At 45.8% G+C, this 22,743-nt stretch overlaps 1 protein-coding gene across 2 annotated transcripts in view; it reads left to right on the forward strand.

The window, feature by feature from the left end:
- The first annotated feature begins 3,786 nt into the window (after nt 1–3,786).
- The window catches only part of aldh9a1a.1 (aldehyde dehydrogenase 9 family, member A1a, tandem duplicate 1), a 44,552-nt gene continuing 25,595 nt past the window's right edge, over nt 3,787–22,743 (forward strand). For both annotated transcript variants that reach the window (XR_008724167.1, XM_055642292.1), the window contains exons 1-2: nt 3,787–4,234; nt 20,327–20,472. Coding sequence is in view for 1 of the 2 variants with exons in the window: in XM_055642292.1 (XP_055498267.1) it covers nt 4,069–4,234; nt 20,327–20,472 (312 nt within the window). In the remaining variant the exon portion in view is untranslated. The remainder of the gene's footprint in view (nt 4,235–20,326; nt 20,473–22,743) is intronic.

The raw sequence follows: 22,743 nt of genomic DNA on the forward strand, positions 1-22,743 counted from the left end.
TTGAGGTGCACCTTTGATGGTCAGTGAGGTGAAGATGTTACCGATCTGAACTGATGGGGGGTCTGCTGATGGGGGGGGAAAGTCAAGGATCCAGTTACAACAGGAGATATAAAGTCCTGTGCCTTGGAGCGTGGTGATGAGTTTGGAGGGGATGAGAGTCATAAGTGGTAGGAGCAGAATTAAGCCATTCGGCCCATCGTCTACTCTGTCATTCACTCATGGCAGGTCGATCTCTCCCTCCTAACCTCATTGGCCTGCCTTCTCCCCATAACCTCTGATACCCGTCATTGTCATATGCCATAGTTATACAGCATGAAAACATGGTTTTCGTCCTAACTTGCACATGTTGATCAAAATACCCTAGCTACACTAGTCCCATCTGCCTGTGTTTGGCCCACATCCCTCTAAATATTTCCCACGCACATACCTATCCAAATGTCTATTAAATTATGTTATGCTACCTGCCTCAACTATGTCCTCTGGCAGCACGTTCCATATACCCATCGCCCATTGTGTGGAAAAAGTTGTCCCACGAGTTCCTGTTAAATCTTTCACTTCTTGCCTTAAACCAATGTCATTTGTTTGTTGATGCCCCCACTCTGGGTATAAGACAATGGGCCTTAGGCCTTATCAATATATTGCCTGTAGCAGGGTGACCAAAACAAAGTTCATAAATTATAGAAGCAGAATTAGCCCATTTGGCCCATCAAGTCTATTCCACCATTCAATCATGGCTGATCTATCGTTCCCTCTCAACCCCATTCTCCTGCCTACTCTCAATAACCACAGACACCCTTACTAATCAAGAATCTGTCAATTTGCACCTTAAAAATAGCCAATGACTTGGGCTCCACAGCCGAATGCGGCAATGGGTTCCACAGATTCAACACCCTCTGACTATAGAAATTCTTCCCAATCTCCTTTCTAAAGGTACGTACTTTTATTTTAAGCCTATGGCCTCTGGTCCTAGACAGCCCCGCTAGTGGAAACATCCTCTCCACATCCACTCTATCCAGGCCTTTAACTATTAGGTAAGTTTCTATGAGGTCCCACCTCATCCTTCTAAACTCCAGTGAGTTTGGGCCCAGTGCCATTAAACACCCATCATTCCTGAGAACATTCCTGGGAAAATGATTCCCGTGAACATTCTTGTAAAGTGTTGACTGATGTTGAATATACTCAAATATATTCAGAATATACTTGAGATTCTCACAGGCATGCAAGGGGATATTTCTGATTGTGTATTTATATGGTTTAGGGTGTGAGGATGGTGTACCCCGCAACCAAAATTAGAAGTATGTTTGATTTTACAAATGACAGATATATACTGCCAAGAATCACACTTTTCTATCAGTGAGTCCTATTGAAGAACCAAGAAGGAGATATGCCTTCAGCACCACATAATGGAAGCTCTGTTTAACTGAGCTTAGAGGCGTGTGCTGGAGGTAGTCGGTCTGAATGTTAGAGGGCCACACTTAGCAGCCTATTAAAAATATTATTCTCCTTTGTAACTGTATTTCAGGCACTAGAAACCTCAGCTGACATTATAGCTATTAAAATTAAACAAATGAAATGAATGGAAAGAAATGGAAACATGATTCATTGGAACAGATTGCTTAAAATAATTTAAAAGATTTTCCAAGTTCAAATGTGTAACACTAGCAGGGGTAATGCAGTATATTGTGTCTCCATAAACCCAGGTGTTTCAAAACATTGCCTGCCAATGTCATAGTCATACGCCTTGGAAACAGGCCCTTCAGCCCAACTTGCACACACTGACCAACATGTCCCATCTACATTAGTCTCACCTGCCAGCGTTTGGCCCATATCCCTCTAAACTTATCCTATCCATGTACCTGTCTAAATGTTTCTTAAACATGGTGATAGTCCTCCAGAGATGCCGCCTGACCCACTGAGTTACTCCAGCACTGTATTTTTTAGTAAAACTATCGGATTCCTTGTGTCTAGCTGTTGGGTTTTATGTATCTGTAGTGGGCAGCGAGCTTCATGGATCTAGTTCCTAAGATTCCCTAACCACCAGCACTGTAGAGTACTTGCACCAAGTGACTTGCTGTGGTCCAAGGCATCAATAAATGCTGGTTTTGCTGGCAACACCCACATCTTGAAGATGAGTAAGAAAAATAGCAAACCTGAGTACAATCAGTAATGTTTTACAAGTTTCTATGATTGATGGCAGCAGTAAGCAGGGTAAAAGAAAAATTAGTTGCACATCACGAAACAGGCCATTCGGCCCATTGAATCCATGTCAACCATCATTTACACAAATCCTGCAATACTCCCCACCGTGTTTTCAACTCCTCCCACATCTCTATCCAATTACTACCCCCCCCCCCCCCCCCCCGCCTCTTTAAAGTGGTTATCTCCCATCCACACTCAATCCAGAGAAGTCTTAATCCAAAACATTGACTCTCTATTTCCCTTCATAGTGTCTGACCCACTGAGTTCCTCCAAGAGCTTTTGCTCCAGACCTCGGCATCATAGGGTGGCACAGCAGTGGAGTTGCTGCCTTACAGCACTACAGACTCGTGTTCGATCCTGACTACGATTGCTGTCCTTATGGAGTTTGTACGCTCTCCCTGTGACCATGCGAGTTTTCACCACGTGCTCAGCTTTCTTCCCACATTCCAAGGGCATACAGGTTATGTAGATTAATTGGCTTCTGTAAATTGCCACTAGTGTACAGGTTGCAAAACTGGGATACCATCGCACTAGTGTATGGGTGATCATCGACCGGTGTGGGCCAAAAGGCCTGTTTCCACGCTGTATCTCTAAACTAAATTAAATCTGCAACATCTCGTATCTGAAAAGTTCAGTAATGTATTTTACAACACCGAACATTAGATTTGAAATGTATATTTAAATGTTTAATTAACTTTAGGTTTATTATTGTCATGTGTACATGTCATGTACAGTGAAAATAGTTTGTGTGCTATCCAATCAAATCAGATAATACTAGGTTCAGATAATGACCTTTCAGAGGAAGGGTTCTGACCCGAAATATCACCAGAGATGCTGCCTGACCCGCTGAGTTACTCCAGAACTTTGTGCCCATCTTCAGATAATACTGTATAGCAATACAATCAAGTCAATGTCAAGTATAATAGGTAGAGCAAATGGGAAGGTGCCGAGAGTGTGCACTAATCCCACATCTCTTTATTCCATTAATATCTAAGGCCTAAGAACAGGCACAAAGTGTTGGAGAGTAACTCAGTGCGACAGGCTGCGTCTCTGGAGAGAAGGAATGGGTGACGTTTTAGGTCTAAGATCTTTGATTCAGACCTAGACTGCCTGTCCCCTGCTGAGTTACTCCAGCATTTTGTGTCTATCTTCAGTTTTAACCAGCGTCTGCAGTTCCTTGTGACACAAATATCTAAGGCATGTTCCCTTGTTGTGCTGTTCTGTGTTTTCTGATATAGTTCTACCAGCAGTTCCTCTGGCAGGCAGAAGATAGGACTGTTCGGTGAACTTTGTAACTTTTGAAACGTGGCGACACTTGTGTCCTGCCTAGGTGACGCCTGCTGTATGCGTTGTATGCAAAGACAAATCATTTCACTAGTAGCTAGGTACATGCGACAAAAAAGTATGATTGCATAATTGGTTTTATTTTGCTTTTAAACTTTGTCTCCGTCCCTTTACAACAGGGCGGGCTCTAGATTTGATTTACAAGCGTGTTACTCAATCAGCTCCAGACTGCGTGGCTGCAGCATTGTGCAATGCACAGACACCCGACGTTCCTGCAAACACTCCAATCAGGGGTGCAAGGAACGGTTTTTGCTGCCTTAGTTGGAGGGTTAATCCAAAATCCATTTAACTGCAGAGTTAATCGATTGCATTTTCTTTTAACGTATCTGCTCGCTCTCGCTGGACAAAAAAACCCCCAAAGTGAAACAGATTCAGCTGCGTTGCATTTTGCTCGTCTTGTTTTCAACATATTTGCAAGCTGCCCTTTGCATTTTCTCTCCCCCCCTTTCTACCAAAGATAATAGTAGCTCTGCTTTCTACCGCCGCGCCTTCCCCCTACAGTGGGCAGTATTACTGGGCCCAGCAATGGAGATTGTGCGCTCCCGCTTGATTCCAGCCTCCCTGCTCCGCGCCGCCTCCACCGGCGCTTTCCAACTCAAGGAGCCGCTCAACTACCGACACGGGAGCCGGCTGCAGCCGTGCGGCGGCGATGGGGACCGCAGAACCGAGCAAGTACATGAACCAGCTTCAGGTACAGCGTCTCTAATGCGGCGTGGGTATTTGCTGCAACCACCACCATTAGTATTAGAGTCATCGAAAAAAAACAGGCCTTTCAGCCCAACTTGCCCTAGCTGGCAAAATGCCCCATTTAGGCAAGTCCCACCTCCCCACATTTGGCCTCTAAATCTTTCCTATCCCTCCATGTACCTGTCCAAATCTCTTTTTAAATATTGTTATAGCACCTGCCTCAACTACCTCCTCTGGCAGCTTTTTATAAACACCGACCTCCCTCTGTGTGAAAAAAGTTGTGTCTCAGTTTAAAGAATGATACAGTGTGGAAACAGGCCCTTTCGGCCCAACCTGACCACACTGGCCAACATGTCCCAGCTACACGACTAGTCCCAACTGCCCGTGATTGAGCCATATACCTACTAACCTGTCCTATCCTCCCCTCTTCTGGTTGTTGAAAGCCTTCTTTAACCCCCAGTCCACGTTTGCTAGCCCAAGTTACTTCATGGACGAAAACAGGCCCTTCAGTCCACAAAGTCCGTGCTGACCAACAAGTACCCGTTTACAGTAATTCCCACATTCCTGTTTCCTCCGATTCTACTGACCATCTACACATTTGGGGCTGTTTACAGACCTATTAACCTATTAAATCATGCATATTTGTAATGTGTTTATGTTATAAGAGCAGAATTAGGCCATTTGGTCTATCGAGTCTACTCCACCATTCAGTCATAGCTGATCTATCCCTTAACCACATTCTCCTGCATTCTCCACATAACCCCTGACACTCGTACTAATCAAGCACCGATCAATCTCTGCATTTTAAAAATACCCGAAGACCTGTCCTCGACTGCCGACTGTGGCAATGAATTCCACAGATTTACCACTCCCATTCACCATATGGGAAGAAACTCGTGCATTTGGAGGGAGAGCTTGCAAACTCCACACAGTCAGCATTGGAAAGCAGGATTAAGCCCAGGGGGCTGGAGCCATGAGGCAGCCAGCAGCTGTATTTCATCATTGTGTTATCAAATTGTGCTGGATTCCTTTACTTGAAGAGCAAGCTTGTAGCTTGCTCTTCAAAGTTTTTTTTGTTTTTTATTTCAAAATAGACTTTATTCAGGTAATAAATATACACAATACATGAACCGTGCGAAAAATTCATCCGACATTTTCGGATGCTATGCAAATTGTTCAATACAGTCTATATACATTGCTCAAATTTCACAAATCTGTCTCCCACCCGTGCCACTCGTGTGGCCCACTGGCGTGGGATACCTTCCCTTATTTTGAGGGACGTCTGCACCACACCCTGCCCCCCGTGCCCAGCAGCGGAAGGACCCTAGACTGTGGTCCTCCCCCACCGAGCCTTGGCGTTGGCTGTGCCGAGCTTCAGTGCGTCCCTCAACACCAGGAGCGGAAAACCCGAGGGGACGGGGGGCAGAGGGGAGACGTCCGTCCCCCCATGTTTTGAGAGGTGGGGGACATCACCCCCAAGTTTTTGTGATCCCGATTTTAAAATCGCCGTTTTTAGTGCTGCATTGAGACTCCGAAGCCTCGTGCGTGTGTGTGAGTTTGTGCATGCGCGCGTGGCTGCCAGAAAATGGTGTCCCCCGTCCCCTCCATGTTTTGATAGGGAGTTCCGTTCTTGCTCAACACGTACTCCTGCAATGTGCAGCGGGCCAGTCGGCAACATTCCCTGACGGACATCTCGCTCTGCTGGGTGGTCAACAACGCTCGGGCAGACCAAAGGGCGTCTTTCACCGAGTTGATGACCTTCCAGCCGCACTCGATGTCAGTCTCTGAATGTGTCCCTGGGAATAGTCCGTAAATCACAGAGTCCTCTGTGACGGAGCTGTTTGGGATAAAGCGTGCCAGTGATCCCTGCATATTTCTCCAGACCATCTTTGCAAATCTGCGAAGAGGTGGGCAACCGTCTCCTCTCCATAGCAGCCGTCCCGAGTGCAGCGTGCGCTGGTAGTGAGGTTAGGAGTCCAGCTGCCCTTGCTTGTGAAGTTAATTGGAAGATGATAGCTTTATAGCGAGGAAGGGGGGAGGAGGAATTGTCATTTTGCAGTTATATAAGAAGTTAGTGGGGTAGAATATTGTGTTCAGTTTTGGGCACCATGTTATAGGAAAGATGTCAAGCTGGAAAGGGTGCTGAGAAGATTTACAAGGATGTTGCCAGGACTCAAGGGTGTGAGCTCTAGAGAGATGTTGAGCAGGTTAGGACTATTCCTTGGAGCACAGGAGGATAAGGAGTGATCTTATAGCAGTGTACAAAATTGTGACGGACAGATTGAGTAAACGCAGAGGAAAATGATACATGGTTTTCACATTTTTTTACAAATAAAAAACTGAAAAGTGTGGCGTGCAAAAGTATTCAGCCCCCCTTACTCTGATACCCCTAATTAAAATCCAGTGCAACCAATTGCCTTCAGAAGTCGCCTAATTAATAAATAGAGTCCACTTGTGTGTAATCTAATCTCAGTATAAATACTGTGTTCAAGAAGGAACTGCAGATGCTGGAAGATCGAAGTACACAAAATTGCTGGAGAAACTCAGCGGGTGCAGCAGCATCTATGGAGCGAAGAAATGCTGATGGCATGAATGTTGAATTCTCCCAATTTTGCTAGCCCTTGCTGTCTCCTCCCATCCCCCCGCCCTCCGGCTCCTCCTCCCCTTTTTCCTTCCTTCTCCCCTCCCACCCCCCATCAGTCTGAAGAAGGGTTTTGGCCCGAAACGTTGCCTATTTTCTTCGTTCCATAGATGCTGCTGCACCCGCTGAGTTTCTCCAGCAATTTTGTGTACCTTCAGTATAAATACTGCTGTTCTGTGAAGGCCTCAGAGGTTTCTGTGAAGGCCTCACTAGGGGCAATTTACAGAGGCCAATTAACCTACAAACTTTGGAACTTACCTTTAGGAAGGAGATGGGGAACGATTTGGAGGGTGGTGAATCTGTGGAATTCATTACCACAGACGCCTATGGAGGCCAAGTGATTGTGTATTTTTAAGGCAGAGATATGATAGATTCTTGATTAGGAAGGGTATAAACGGTTATGGGGAGAACGCAGGAGAATGGGGTTGAGAGAGAAAGATAGATCAGCCATTGTTGAATGGCGGAGTAGATTTAATTGGCCGAATGCATGGAAGTTCATGGAATGGAATGGCCAATGGAATGATGAAAGAATGGGTTGACTGGGCTTGTATTCGCTGGAATTTAGAATGATAAGAGGGGATCTTATAGAAACAAGATTCTTAGAGGATTGGACAGGATAGATGCAGGAAAAAAAATCCCAGTTCTGGAGTCTAGAACCAAGGGTTACAGTTTAAGAATAAGGGGTAGGCCATTTAGGTCTGAGATGAGGAAAAACGTCTTCGCCCAGAGAGTTGTGAATCTGTGGAATTCTCTGCCACAGAAGGCAGTGGAGGCCAATTTACTGGATGTATTCAAGTGAGAGTTAGATTTAGCTCTTAGTGCTAATGGAATCAAGGGATATGGGGAAAAAGCAGGAACGGGATACTGGTTTGGGTTGATCAGTCATGGTCATATTGAATGGCGACGCTGGCTTATAGGGCCGAATGGCCTCCTCGAGCACCTATTTTCTATGTTTCTGCTCCTATGGCTTATGTGGAAGGAAATGCGGAGGACCCAGACAAAACCCACGTGATCATAGGGAGGTTGTGCAAATTTTGTAGCCAGGATCGAACCCAGGACACTGGTGCTGTGAAGGAGTGGCTGTAATGTTGTGCCATTGTGCCACCTTCACTCATTGAGTCACTGAATTCGCCAGGTTTGCACTGGATTGAAGCAGAGACCACTATTATTTCTAGAGTCACACAGGCCCTGCCCCCACTGGAAGGATGTCGAGAAGGTGGTAGAAAAACCTTGTGAAGAAACCGCAAAGCAGTTTGCACCTGGCGATAACAGATGCCAGTGCCTCTACTGTAACATGCTTTGTTCTAGTGTTTGTTGTTTGTAAGAGCAAATGTTTTTGTGCACAAAGGGCCAGTGGATGGAAGCACATTGTGTTCTGCTTTTTTTTTTGAGACATGCAAACATAAAGTGCCTTTTGCATCCCCTTCAGGAAGTCCCGAAACTCATCATGCTCAGTAAAAAGCAAAAAGAAACGGAGAAACTCAGTAGATCCGACAGTATCTGTGGATGGGACAGAGAGTATTTTGAGTTGGGATGGAGTAACTCAGCAGGTTAAGCAGTATCTCTGGGGAACATGGAGAGGTGATGTTTCGGGTAGGAACCCTTCCTCTTGACTGATTATTTACACTCAGTAAAGAACCGTTGAAGCTTGGTCACCTTTGCAGTGTTTCTGCATTACAGGCATCGTACACTAAACAAACTCCCCAAACCAGCAATGACGGTAGAAGCGGATGTAATTAAGACTTGTAAAGGACGTTTGGAGAGATATATGGATAGGAAGGGTTTAAAGGGCTATTGGCCAAATGCAGGCAAATTTACTTGCCCACTATGCCATTTGGTCAGCATGGTATGTACAGTGAAAAGCTTTTTGTTGCGTGCGAATCAGTCAGCAGATAGACAATAAATGATTACAATTTAGCCATCCACAGTGTACAGGTCTGTTGGAGTGGAGGTTTAAAAGAGTGAAACGATTGGTGGGTTTCTTAAATGTATATATTTTAATGCTAGGAGCATTGTAAGAAAGGTGGATGAACTTAGAGCCTGGATTGACACCTGGAAGTATGATGTTGTGGCGATCAGTGAAACATGGTTGCAGGAGGGCAGTGATTGGAAACTAAATATTCTTATAGCAACTTACAAAATTCTTAAGGGGTTGGACAGGCTAGATGCAGGAAGATTGTTCCCGATGTTGGGGAAGTCCAGGACAAGGGGTCATAGCTTAAGGATAAGGGGGAAATCCTTTAAAACCGAGATGAGAAGAACTTTTTTCACACAGAGAGTGGTGAATCTCTGGAACTCTCTGCCACGGAGGGTAGTCGAGGCCAGTTCATTAGCTATATTTAAGAGGGAGTTAGATGTGGCACTTGTGGCTAAGGGGATCAGAGGGTATGGAGAGAAGGCAGGTACGGGATACTGAGTTGGATGATCAGCCATGATCATATTGAATGGCGGTGCAGGCTCGAAGGGCCGAATGGCCTACTCCTGCACCTAATTTCTATGTTTCTATTCCAGGATTTCGTTGCTTCAGGTGTGATAGAATTTGAGGGGCAAGAGGTGGAGGTGTTGCATTGCTTATCAGAGAAGATATTACAGCAGTGCTTTGGCAGGATAGATTAGAGGGCTCGTCTAGGGAGGCTATTTGGGTGGAACTGAGAAATGGGAAAGGGGTAGCAACACTTATAGGGGTGTATTATAGACCGCCAAATGGGGAGCGAGAATTGGAAGAGCAAATATGTAAGGAGATTGCAGATTTTAGTAGTAAGCACAAAGTAGCGATTGTGGGAGATTTCAATTTTCCACACATAGACTGGGAAACACATTCTGTAAATGGGCTGGATGGGTTGGAGTTTGTAAAATGTGTGCAGGATAGTTTTTTGCAGCAATACATAGAAGTACCTACTAGAGAAGGGGCGGTGCTGGACCTCCTGTTAGGAAATGAGACGGGTCAGGTGGCAGAGGTATGCGTTGGGGAACAGTTCGGGACCAGTGATCACAATACCATTAGTTTCAATATAATTATGGAGAGGGTCAGAACTGGACCTAGGGTTGAGATTTTTGATTGGAGAAAGGCTAACTTTGAGGAGATGCGAAAGGATTTAAAAGGAGTAAATTGGGACAGTTTGTTTTATGGGAAAGATGTGGAAGAAGAAATGGAGGACATTTAAAGGTGAAATTTTAAGAGTACAGAATCTTTATGTCCCTGTTCGGTTGAAAAGAAATAGTAAAAATTGGAAAGAGCTATGGTTTTCAAGGGAAATTGGACGGTTCGGAAAAAGAGAGAGATCTACAATAATTATAGGCTGCATGGAGTAAATGAGGTGCTTGAGGAGTATAACGAATGTAAAAAGAATCTTAAGAAAGAAATTAGAAAAGCTAAAAGAAGATATGAGGTTGCTTTGGCAAGTAAGGTGAAAGTAAATCAAGATTCAAGATTCAAGATAGATTCAAGATAGATTTAATTGTCACATGTGCCTGATGGCACAGTGAAATGAATTCCCATACAGCCATACAATAAAAATAAACGGGACATAACACACTATAGGGTTTGACATAAAACATCCCCACACAGCAGAATCAAAGTTTCCCACTGTGTGGGAAGGCACCAAAGTCAGTCTCTTCCTCCATTGTTCCCCGTGGTCAGGGCCTCCCCGTGCCCTCCGCAGTTGCAGCTACGGGCGGCCCGATGTCCAGGACCGCTCGCCGGGGTGATACAAGTCCGACGTCGGGGCTGCGGGACGTCCTCAGCAGCGTGGACACAGAGTTGGCCCCCTTCCTACCGGAGTCGGCGGCTTCCAAAGTCCGCATGCCGCGCCAGGTGGAGACTGCTGCTGGCGACCCTCTGCAAGGCGCCCCAGGACTCCACGATGACGGTCAGCGCCGCCCACGTTGGAAGCTCTCCGCACCAGAGCTCCACGATGTTGGAGCAGCGACCCAACGCTCCACAGCTCCAAATGGCGACCCAGGTAGGCATCGCCTGCTCAACGGTGAATCCAGCGCTGCGCCGCCGCTGTAGCAGTCCCGGTCCGGTACTCGGTCCCCGGCAGGAAAGGCCGCTCCGATCCAGCTGGTAGACCGCAAGGTGGGGGGCAAGGACGCGACTCGGAGAAATAATCGCGTCCCCGCCAGGAAGAGACTGGGAAACGGTTTCCCCCTTACCCTGCCCCCCTCCCCACATAGAAAAGTTAAAGTTTCCCCCAACACAAGACTTTGGACTAACTAAAAATAATAAAAAAGATAGAAATAACAGACAGACTGTAGGTAGAGGCTGCTGCCAGTGCAGCGCCCCTAGAACAAAGCCAAAGGGTTTCTACAGCTATATTAATAGTAAAAGGATAACGAGGGTTAAAATTGGTCCATTAGAGAGTCAGAGTGGACAGCTATCTGCAGAGCCAAAAGAGATGGGGGAGATATTGAACAATTTCTTTTCTTCGGTATTCACCAAGGAGAAGGATATTGAATTATGTGAGGTAAGGGAAACAAGTAGAGTGGCTATGGAAACTATGAGATTCAAAGAAGAGGAAGTACTGACACTTTTGAGAAATATAAAAGTGGATAAGTGTCCAGGTCCGGACAGGATATTCCCTAGGACATTGAGGGAAGTTCGTGTATAAATAGCAGGGGCTATGACAGAAAAATTTTAAATGTCATTAGAAACGGGAATAGTGCCGGAGGATTGGCGTACTGCGCATGTTGTTCCATTGTTTAAAAAGGGGTCTAAGAGTAAACCTAGCAATTATAGACCTGTTAGTTTGACGTCAGTGGTTGGCAAATTAATGGAAAGGATACCTAGAGATAATATATATATATAAGCATCTGGATAAACAGGGTCTGATTAGGAACAGTCAACATGGATTTGTGCCTGGAGGGTCATGTTTGACTAATCTTCTTGAATTTTTTGAAGAGGTTACTCGGGAAATTGATGAGGGTAAAGCAGTGGATGTTGTATATATGGACTTCAGTAAGGCCCTTGACAAGGTTCCTCACGGAAGGTTGGTTAAGAAGGTTCAATTGTTGGGTATTAATGGTGGAGTAGCAAGATGGATTCAACAGTGGCTGAATGGGAGATGCCAGAGAGTAATGGTGGATGGCTGTTTGTCAGGTTGGAGGCCAGTGACTAGTGGGGTGCCACAGGGATCTGTGTTGGGTCCACTGTTGTTTGTCATGTACATCAATGATCTGGATGATGGTGTGGTAAATTTGATTAGTAAGTATGCAGATGATACTAAGATAGGTGGGGTTGTGGATAATGAAGTAGATTTTCAAAGTCTACAGAGAGATGTATGCCAGTTAGAAGAGTGGGCTGAAAGATGGCAGATGGAGTTTAATGTTGGTAAGTGTGAGGTGCTACATCTTGGCAGGACAAATCAAAATAGGACGTACATGGTAAATGGTAGGGAATTGAAGAATGCAGGTGAACAGAGGGATCTGGGAATAACTGCACAGTTCCCTGAAAGTGGAATTTCATGTAGATAGGATGGTAAAGAAAGCTTTTGGTGTGCTGGCCTTTATAAATCAGAGCATTGAGTATAGAAGTTGGGATGTAATGTTAAAATTGTACAAGGCATTGGTGAGGCCAATTTTGGAGTACGGTGTACAATTTTGGTCGCCTAATTATAGGAAGGATGTCAACAAAATAGAGAGAGTACAGAGGAGATTTACTAGAATGTTGCCTGGGTTTCAACAACTAAGTTACAGAGATAGGTTGAACAAGTTAGGTCTTTATTCTTTGGAGCGCAGAATGTTAAGGGGGGACTTGATAGAGGTCTTTAAAATGATGAGAGGGATAGACAGAGTTGACGTGGATAAGCTTTTCCCACTGAGAGTAGGGAAGATTCAAACAAGGGGGCATGACTTGAGAATTAAGGGACAGAAGTTTAGGGGTAACATGAGGGGGAACTTCTTTACTCAGAGAGTGGTAGCTGTGTGGAATGAGCTTCCAGTGAAGGTGGTGGAAGCAGGTTCGTTTGTATCATTTAAAAATAAATTGGATAGTTATATGGACGGGAAAGGAATGGAGGGTTATGGTCTGAGCGCAGGTATATGGGACTAGGGGAGAATACGTGTTCGGCACGGACTAGAAGGGTCGAGATGGCCTGTTTCCGTGCTGTAATTATTATATGGTTATTATATGGTAATGTAAAGACCAGTTAGCCCGACATCGGTGGTGGGGAAGATGCTGGAGTTAATTATTGTATTGTATATCTTTATTGTCATTTCCTGAGTATTCACATACCCAGAGGAAACAAAAAAACGTTGCTCAACCAGTGTCCATTCAGTGTGCATTAAAAATAAATAGAAATAAAAATACATGTATCATGAACAAATTTAACACTCTACTAAACATTCAACAGGCGTTCCGATCGGCAGCGGCACGACAGCGGCTCTGCTGCAGTGTGTCCAGGTTGGTGCGCGATACTTTGGCAGGGGGCAAAGTCCGTTTAGCAGTCTTATAGCCTGCGGGAAGAAGCTGAGGAGCATCCTGCTGGTTTTGCAGCTAATGCTCCTGTACCTCTTCCCAGATGGCAGGATGGAGAATATGTGATGCGATGGGTGGTAGGGGTCTTTGATGATGGAGATGGCTCTGCTGATACATCTCTTCCTGTATATGTCCAGCAGGAAAGGGAGTGGAGCACCAATAATCCTGCTGGCGGTCTTCACAATCCTGTCTAGTTGGTGCCATTCGTACGCCTTGCAGCTCCCGAACCAGGAAGTGATGCCGTAGGACAATGTGCTCTCGATTGTCCCCCTATAAAAAGTCCGTAGGTGTGTAGTGGGGAGACCTGCTTTACGTAGTCTTCGGAGAGGGTGTAGTCGCTGCTGGGCTCTCTTGACCAGTGCTGTGGTGTTGGCCGTGGACGTCAGGTCATCTGACAGGTGTAGTCCTAGGAACTTCACGCTGCTGACCCTTTCCACATCAGCTCAATCGATGTGCAGAGGTGTATGGTGTTGTTTCCCCACCCTCCTGAAGTCAACCACCATCTCCTTAGTTTTTCCCACGTTGAGAATGAGGTTGTGGGATTTGCATCAACCTATGAGCAGCTCCACCTCCATCCTGTACGCCGACTCATCATTATCACTGATGAGACCCACCACTGTTGTGTCATCAGCGAACTTGTTGATGAAGTTGTTGTTGAGTCTAGCAGTACAGTCGTGTCTCACCAGACTATTAAAGAAGTAATAACGGCACATTTGGATAGCAGTAAAAAGATTGGTCCAAGTCAGTATGGATTTATGAAGGGGAAATCCTGCTTGACTAATCTTCTAGAATTTTTTGAGGATTTGACAAGTAATATGGATGAAGGAGAGCCAGTGGATGCAGTGTATCTGGACTTTCAGAAATCCTCTGATAAGGTCCCACACAGGAGATTAATGGGCGAAATTAGAGCACATGGTATTGAGGCTAGGATATTGACATGGATTGACATCGGTTGGCAGACAGGAAACAAAAAGTAGGAATAAACGGGTCCCTGTCAGTGGCGAGTGGAGTGCCACAAGGCTTGGTGCTGGGGCCGCAACTATTAACGATATATATTAATGATTTAGATGATGGGATTAAAAGTAACAATAGCAAATTTGCAGATGACACAAAGCTGGGTGGCAGTGTGAACTGCGAAGGGGATGCTAGGAGGTTGCAGGGTGACTTGGACAGGATGAGTGAGTGGGCAGATTTATGGCAGATGCAGTATAATGTAGATAAATGTGAGGTTATCCACTTTGGCATCCTTGTACACTGAAAGTAAACATGCAGGTACAGCAGGCAGTGAAGAAAGCTAATTTGAGAAAGGACATCCTTGCCATTGAGGCAGTGCAGCGTAGGTTCACGAGGTTAATCCTTGGGATGGTGGGACTGTCATATAAGGAAAGATTGGAAAGACTGGGCTTGTATTCACTGGAATTTAGAAGGATGAGGGGGATTCTTATAGAAACATGTAAAACTATAAAAGGACTGGACAAGCTGGATGCAGGAAAAATGTTCCCAATGATGGGGGAGTCTAGAACCAGGGGGCCACAGTCCAAGAATAAAGGGGGGGCCATTTAAAACCGAGATAAGAAAAAACATTTTCATCCAGAGTTGTGAATTTTTGGAATTCTCTGCCACAGAGGGCAGTGGAGGCCAATTCACTGGATGAATTTAAAAGAGAGTTAGATAGAGCTCTTGGGGCTTGCAGAATCAAGGGATATGGGGAGAAGGAAGGCGGTGCTGGCTCGAAGGGCCAAATGGCCTCCTCCTATATGTTTTTATGTTTTGATGAATGATTGCAGATCCACTTCTGGGACCAGCATGCACAGAGTCGCCTGTATTGGGGACCATCATAGACTCGCACTTTACGACCAAGACATCTGATTTTTTTTGTCATAAGGTCATAAATGATAGGTATAGAATTAGGCCATTCGGCCCATCAAGTTTACTCAAGCCCATCAAGTCTACTCTGCCATTCAATCATGGCTGATCTATCTCTCCCTCCTAACCCCATTCTACTGCCTTCTCCCCATACTAATAAAACATCTATATATCTCTGCCTTAAAAATATCCACTGACTTGGCCTGTAATGGTTGTCGGGAAGAAGCTGTTTCTAAACCTGGACGTTACAGTTTTCAAGCTCCTGTACCTTTTATTATGAATCGGTATCTGATGTTCCTTGTATCTAGAATTAATGTTTCAAGTATGACAAAAGTTATCAGACCAGAAATGTAAATTCTCGTTTTCTCCACAGACGACACCTATGTTTCTTTAGTCAGAGGGTGGTGCATTTGTGGAATTCATTGTCACAGACGGCTGTGGAGGCCAAGTCAATGGAGTTTTCAAGGTGGCGATGGATAGGTTCCTGACTAGTAAAGGTTTCAGGGGTTATGGGGAGAAGGCAGGAGAATGAGGTTGAGAAGTTAAGATGATTGAATGACGGAGTAGACTTGATGGGCCGAATGGCCTAATTCTGCTTCGATGATTTAATGAACTTACGAACCTCCCCGTTGACTATTTCTTGTTTTTGGGACAGACTTTTCATTTGGATTTGCATCAAATGCACATTGTTCCTTTTTAACTGTCCTGCTTGTGTTTTGTTTGTGTTTTGAAGCTGCAAATGCTTTCACCAGCTGTTCAGCTCGCTCTCCCTCTCAACTGGCATCGAGACTTTGGTGAATGTGCAGATGGTTTGTGGTCACGGTGGCAGCTAATGTGTTCTGTGGCCTGAGACAGAGGCAGGTGGGGAATCTGCCTGCAAGAATGTTTGCGAATTACAAATGGCGTCAGATATGCATATTGACTCCATTTATACCTCACGCTGCCTCGGCAAGGCCAGCAGCATAATCAAGGACGAGTCACACCCTGGCCACTCCCTCGTCTCCCCTCTCCCATCACGCAAAATGTATAGAAGTGTGAAAACGCACATCTCCAGATACAGGAACAATTTCTTCCCAGCTGTTATCAGGCAACTAAATCATCCTACCACAACCAGAGAGCAGTGCTGAACTACTATCTACAGGGCCTGTCCCACCAGCATGCGGTTGCATGCGTCTAGAGCGACCAAACGGAAGCGGAGTTCGCGCTAAATTTGCGGTAAGTACTCACAAAGTTCGCGCAAAGTTCGCACGTGACGTAATTTACGTCATACTCACCAATCAGCTGGGCAGAAGGCGTCATCACGCAATGGCACGCGCTAGGCGTACGCCGTCAAGACGATGCATACGACATCAAGAAGCTGCGTACGACGTTGAGACGCTGCGTTGCCCTCAATGTGCCTGATGGCCGACAGGCCGTTGGCGCGCTGGATTTTCGGACAGGGCAAGATTTTTGGAGCCCTGCGCGATGTCGGGACCAGCCCCGCACAACTCCATGTGGCTCCGGCGATCGAAGTGGGACCGGCCCCGCGCAGCCGTACGCCTCAAGCGACCACGTTTGTTCGCACTAGACGCAGGCAGTCGCATGTTGGTGGAACAGGCCCTTCTTTGGTGACCCTCGGCCTATCCTTGATTGGACTTTGCTGGCTTTACCTTGCACTCATCGTTATTCCTTATCATGTATCTATACGCTGTAAATGGCTTGATTGTAATCATGTATTGTCTTTCTGCTTTCTTACCTCCAGTTTATTCCCTCACCTTGACCTCTACTTTCACTCTAAAGAAGGGTGTAGACTTGGAACGCCACCTATTATTTTTCACCAGAGATACTGCTTGACTCGCTGAGTTACTCCTGCACTTTGTGTCTATACATAGTAACCAAGATGTCTGCTCTATAGTGTTTGTATGGTTGAAGTAAGAATTCCCTATTATTATCCTCTATTTTATCTATTATAATAATAGCCAATATTCCTGATTATCTTAAGAGTTTCAAATTCCTAGGGGTTAATATTACCAATAATCTGCCGTGGAACATTGAAGCAACAGCCAAGCAATGCTCTCCTTCCTTAGGAGACTGAGGAAATTCGGCATGTCTGCAATGACTTACAAACTTCTGTAGATGCACCATAGGAAAGCATACTGCCGGTTGCATCACAGGCAATGATGGTCCAGTTTTATACTGCCATCATAGAGTCTGTCTTCACCTTCTCCATCATGGTCTGGTTTGGCTCAGCCACCAAGCACGACATCCAGCGCATCGGTCAATCAGCCGAGAAGGTTATTGGCTGCAACCTTCCCCCCCATCAACGAACTGTACTCTGCAAGGGCCAGGAAGCGAGCGGGCAAGATCATCTCTGACCTCTCTCACCCTGGCCACAAACTCTTTGAAGCACTTCCCTCTGGAAGGCGACTCCGGACTGTCAAAGCCACCACAGCCAGACATAAAAACAGCTTTTTTCGTCACAAGCAGTAGCTCTACTCAACAGCCAAAAGTCTGTAGCCTCCTTTTGCTCTGGTATTTTATTTCATTCTTCACGTGATTAAATTATAATGTTTTATTTTTAATTGTCTTCTTGCGAGCAAAGCACCAAGGCAAATTCCGTGTACGTATACATACATACTTGGCTAATAAAATGTATTCAATTCAACTATGTTTGGGAACGGCTTTGCCGACCACCACAAAAACTTGCAGAGCGTTGTGGACATAGCCCAGTCCATCGCACAAACCAGGCTCCCCACCATTGACTCCATCTGCATTTCACGATGCCTTGGAAAAGCAGGCAACATATAAGACTTAAGGGCCAGTCCCACTTGGGTGTTATTTGCGCGGCACGCAGATGGCGCGCGAAGATTTTGTACATCCCAAAATCCTGGGGCATCGCGAGCGTCACTGCCTACGCCACCACGCACCATGAGCGCGTAATATGCACCATGCGCGCATCACGTGAGTCGTGACGTGTAAATGATGTCGCCTAAATGACGCCCAAGTGGGACAGGCCCTTTACTCCACCCTGATCCTTCCACCTCCTGGGCAGAAGACGAACGCTTGAAATCGTGCACAAGATAGCGTCCAAGCCACGAGACTCTGCTTGCTGGTCCCAGAAGCAGATCTGCAAACATTCATTACAATTGGTCCACATTTTAAACCTCTCCTCTAACAGCGGCATTTCTTAATCTAACTATGCTCTTGTTAGTCGCCTCTCGTAGATATGTCGATTCGCCGACTCCTGGGACCAAAGAGATCCACCGAATGATTCCCTTTATCCTGTATCTGTCCACTGTGGATGGCTCGATTGTAATCGTCTATTGTCTTTCTGCTGACTGGATAGCACGCTCCAAAAAAGCTTTTCACTGTACCTCGGTACATGTGACAATAATAAACTAAACTAAACTAAACACCAGACTCAGGAACAGCGTCCTCCCCTCTATTATCAGGCTTCTGAAAGGTCCTTCCATAAGCTAGGGTAATGTCTAACATCTCCACCCCTTTATGGGCATTGCACTTTGATTATTTGTGCCCTTTTTTATAAACCAGCTTCTGCAGTTCCTTGTGTAGGAAGGAACTGCAGATGCCAGTTTACACTGAAGTCTAACATTCCCCGATTACATTTTAACTCTGTGTGCTTTGTTGTCACCTTCTCCTCGCTAACAATGATCTATTCTACATTTTCCTTGATCCACACCTCTTGTGCAGTCTCGTTTTCACACCTTACCCTTCCTTATCTCTGTGTCTCCCTCTCCCCTGACTCTCGGTCTGAAGAAGGGTCTCAACCTGAAACGTCACCCATTCCTCCTCTCCAGAGATATTGCCTGTCTCACTGAGTTACTCCAGCATTTTGTGTCTATCTGCAGTTCTTTGTTTTTTTTGATATTTTCAACTCGCTGTTTGGTATAAACTTTCCATTCCGAAATACAAGAGTTCTCTTTTAAATGATTTGAACCAGAACTGGCTTCAATTGACAACAATGATCCTTATTCTGTAAATTTCTCACGAGGATGGTTTGCATTTGGAATAATAAGGAAATGTGAGGATGGAAGTGGAATGCTTAGAATAAATTAAGTTTAATTTTAATTGATAGCCGTTCATCAAAAGTATCGTGAAGTTGATCTTGGATTTTCTCCACAGCTGTTTCCTGACCTGAATGCTTGCTTGTACTGTATTGTTTGCTTTTGTGAGCTTCTGAACACATTTCTCGACCAAGCATGGTGGTCAGACCGCATTTAGAGTATTGTGAACAGTTTTGGGCCCCACATCTGAGGAAGGATATGCTGTCGCTGGAGTGTATCCAGGCGAGATTTATGAGAATGATCCCAGAAATAATTTGGTTAACATATGATGAGAATTTGAAGGCGCTGGGCCTGTTATCGCTGGAGTTTAGAAGGATGAGGGGGGGGACCTCATTAAAGCTTACTGAATAGTTAAAGGCCTGGATAGAATGAATGTGGAGAGGATGTTTCCACTAGTGGGAGAGTCTAGGACCAGAGGTAGCCTCAGAATAAAAATACGTGCCTTTAGAAAGGTGATGAGAAGGAATTTCTTTAGCCAGAGGGTGTTGAATCCGTGGATTTCATTGCCACAGACAGCTGTGGAGGCCAAATGATTGGGTGCTTTTAAGGCGGAGATTGACAGATTCTTGATTAGTACGGGTGTCGGGGGTTATGGGGAGAAGGCAGGAGAATGGGGTTGTGAGGGAAAGATCGATCAAGCATGAATGAATGGTTGAGTAGCATTGATGGGCCAAATGGCCTAATTCTTCACCTCGAACATTTGCAGTAGTTTGCATTTGCAACTAATTGAACCTTCACAGTTCAGCCCAGGAATTGGAAGTGCAACCTTTCTATCATGTGTATTTTGTTACAAGTGAGCCAATAGAGTTAGTCATTGAGAATTTATTTTCCCTCCTTAATTCATCTACTGCATTCAATGCTCCCGATGTGGCTAAATAACATGATTAGATGGCGGAGTAGACCTGATGGACAGAATGGCCTAATTCTTCTTCTCTAACATGAATGGTAGTAATTCCTCCAGCACTTTGTGTGTTTTGCTCCAGATTCCAGCACCTGCAATTCCTTGTATGTACTTGACTTGGAACATATTGGTTTCCCTTGTTTTTGTAGGTCGGGTGATATGTGACTTCATTTGTTCCGGACGGCAGGAGGTCGATCTGGCAGTGCAGAGTTCCAAGGAAGCATACACTACTTGGAGCCGCCTCTCGGGGTTGGAAAGAAGCCGCGTTTTACTGGAAGCTGCAAGACTCATAAGGGTAATACAGGGCTCGCACTTAACTTTATTTTCTCTGTTGTCAGCCGGGCAACCTTTTTAGGTTGCCAAATGACAGTTAAGTGGTCATTTAAGACGGTTTGCATGACGTGTGCGATAATGTGCTCGGCTGAAGTGCGTAGTTACCAGTCGGAATTATGCTCAATGAAGCATTCACGTATTATTTCTGCTTCAAATAAAGTCACAAACTAAACATATTCATCAATCAAGACATGATAGATACCACAATGACATGCAGCAAAATTATAATACAGTATCTAAATTATCATGACATGGCCATAGGATGGGTCGTTATTGCTATTGGTACATAAACACTCGCTTCCCATATAATTTATCCACAACAAAATATACAGGTTGCAAGGAAATTTCTAAAGGCAATTTATGATAATAGCTGTTAAAACCGACTATACCCATCTGACAGGTTAAACATTACACTCTGACAAGAGATGGCCAAAGGACATAACTGCTGCAAATGTTCTCTTGGCAATATGTTTAAAGGTGTCAAAATGCCACATGAATCAGTGCGGGATGGATAGATGGGGGGGTTGAGAAGGCAATCGGTGCTGGATGGATGGATTGATTGAGGCAGGGGTTGATTGGAGTAGATAAAATCGTGAGGGGAGAGCGCAGGGGATGTCTGGGGATCTAATGGGGGGGATTAGTACAGGATGAATGGGGGGGATCAATACAGGATGGATGGGGGGATCACTACAGGATGAATGGGAGGATCAATACAGGATGAATGGGGGGGATTGGGATGGGAGCACAGGGGATGTCAGTGAGGACTGAATAGAGGCGGGAATGGGGATCAGTGCAGGATGGAGAGGGGTCCCTGGATAAGGGGGTGGAGGGGGGCATACAAGAGAGAGAGAGAGAGGGGGGGGAAGGGGCAGTGGAAGTGGGGAGGAAGGAAGGTCAGCGCTCCTCGGACAACACCGGCATCATCGCCCCGCTGCCTTTGCCGCCCCTGTCCATCGCCAAGTGCCGCCGCCAAAGGGGAGGCAGTTGGGATCCCCTCGCCACCGCCTCCCGTCCTGCACCAGCCAACAGGAAGGTGCGGGGCCGAGCGGTGCAGGTACTTCAGACGGCAGAAGGGGGCCTCGGCCTTCCTCCCTCCTCCCGGCCTCGGCGTGCGGGAGGGTTTGTTTTGAATGTGGTTATCGCCGTTGGCGTAGTGGCACTCAGCGGCCGCTATGAGGGCAGGTGGGGTGAGGGGGAGGCGGAGTCGCTGCTGCTGCTGCTGTGCGGGGCCCATCATTCACTCCGACCCTCCGACACCCCGCACTATGGCCGTCGCCACCGCCGACCGGAAACATCACTTATTCCTTTTCTCCAGAGACGCTGCCCGACCCGCTGAGTTACTCCAGTTTTTTGTGTCTATCTTCAGTATAATAATAATAATAATACATTTTATTTTTGGGCGCCTTTCAGACATCTCAAGGACACCTTACAGAGATTAACAGGAATAAAAACATATAATCAGAATAAAATAAATAATAAAGACGTCACAGAAACACAAATTAAAAACAGAATTCAGTCCAAAAACAAAAAAATCAAAAACACAATGTGAAGAGAGAGCGGCGGCAGCTAAAGCGCGCCAGTGTCCACTCTCCCTTCACGGCAGCCATCTTGGACAAAGACTAACAGGATTACCTTACAGACAAAAAATCATCCCCCCCACAATGGATACCACTGTGGGGGAAGGCACAATGTCCAGTCCCCAACCCCAAATTCACCCAAAGTTAGGCCTATTGAGGCCGCCGCAATTGCCTCTACGGAGGCCCGATGTTCCTGGCCGTTCTCACCGGGTGGTGTTGCCCCGGCGTCGGGAGAGTCCTCTCAGCGGCTGGGCCACCTGGAACGGCCGCTTCCTAGCTGGAGACCGCGGCTTCTGAAGACTGGGCTTTTAGGTTGCCCGTCGGGACTTTATGTAGTCATTGGCACCTGGGCAACCGTTAATTTCGAGCCCTTTAATAGTGATGTACCTTTGGGTAGGAGGTGGGGAGGAATTTCTTTAGTCGGTGGTGAATCTGTTGAATTCATTGTCACAGACAGCTGCGGAGGCCAAGTTAATGGATATTTCTAAGGCAAGGATAGATGATTCTTGATTAGTACGGGTGTCAGAGATTACGGGGAGAAGGCAGGAGAATGGGATTAAGCGGGAAAGATAGATCAGTCCTAATTGAATGGTGGAGTAGACTCAATGGGCCGAATTGCCCAATTCCGCTCCTGAAACATATGTACATGAACTATA

Source organism: Leucoraja erinacea, chromosome 10 (assembly GCF_028641065.1).
Source record: "Leucoraja erinacea ecotype New England chromosome 10, Leri_hhj_1, whole genome shotgun sequence".
Taxonomy (NCBI): Eukaryota; Metazoa; Chordata; class Chondrichthyes; order Rajiformes; family Rajidae; genus Leucoraja; species Leucoraja erinaceus.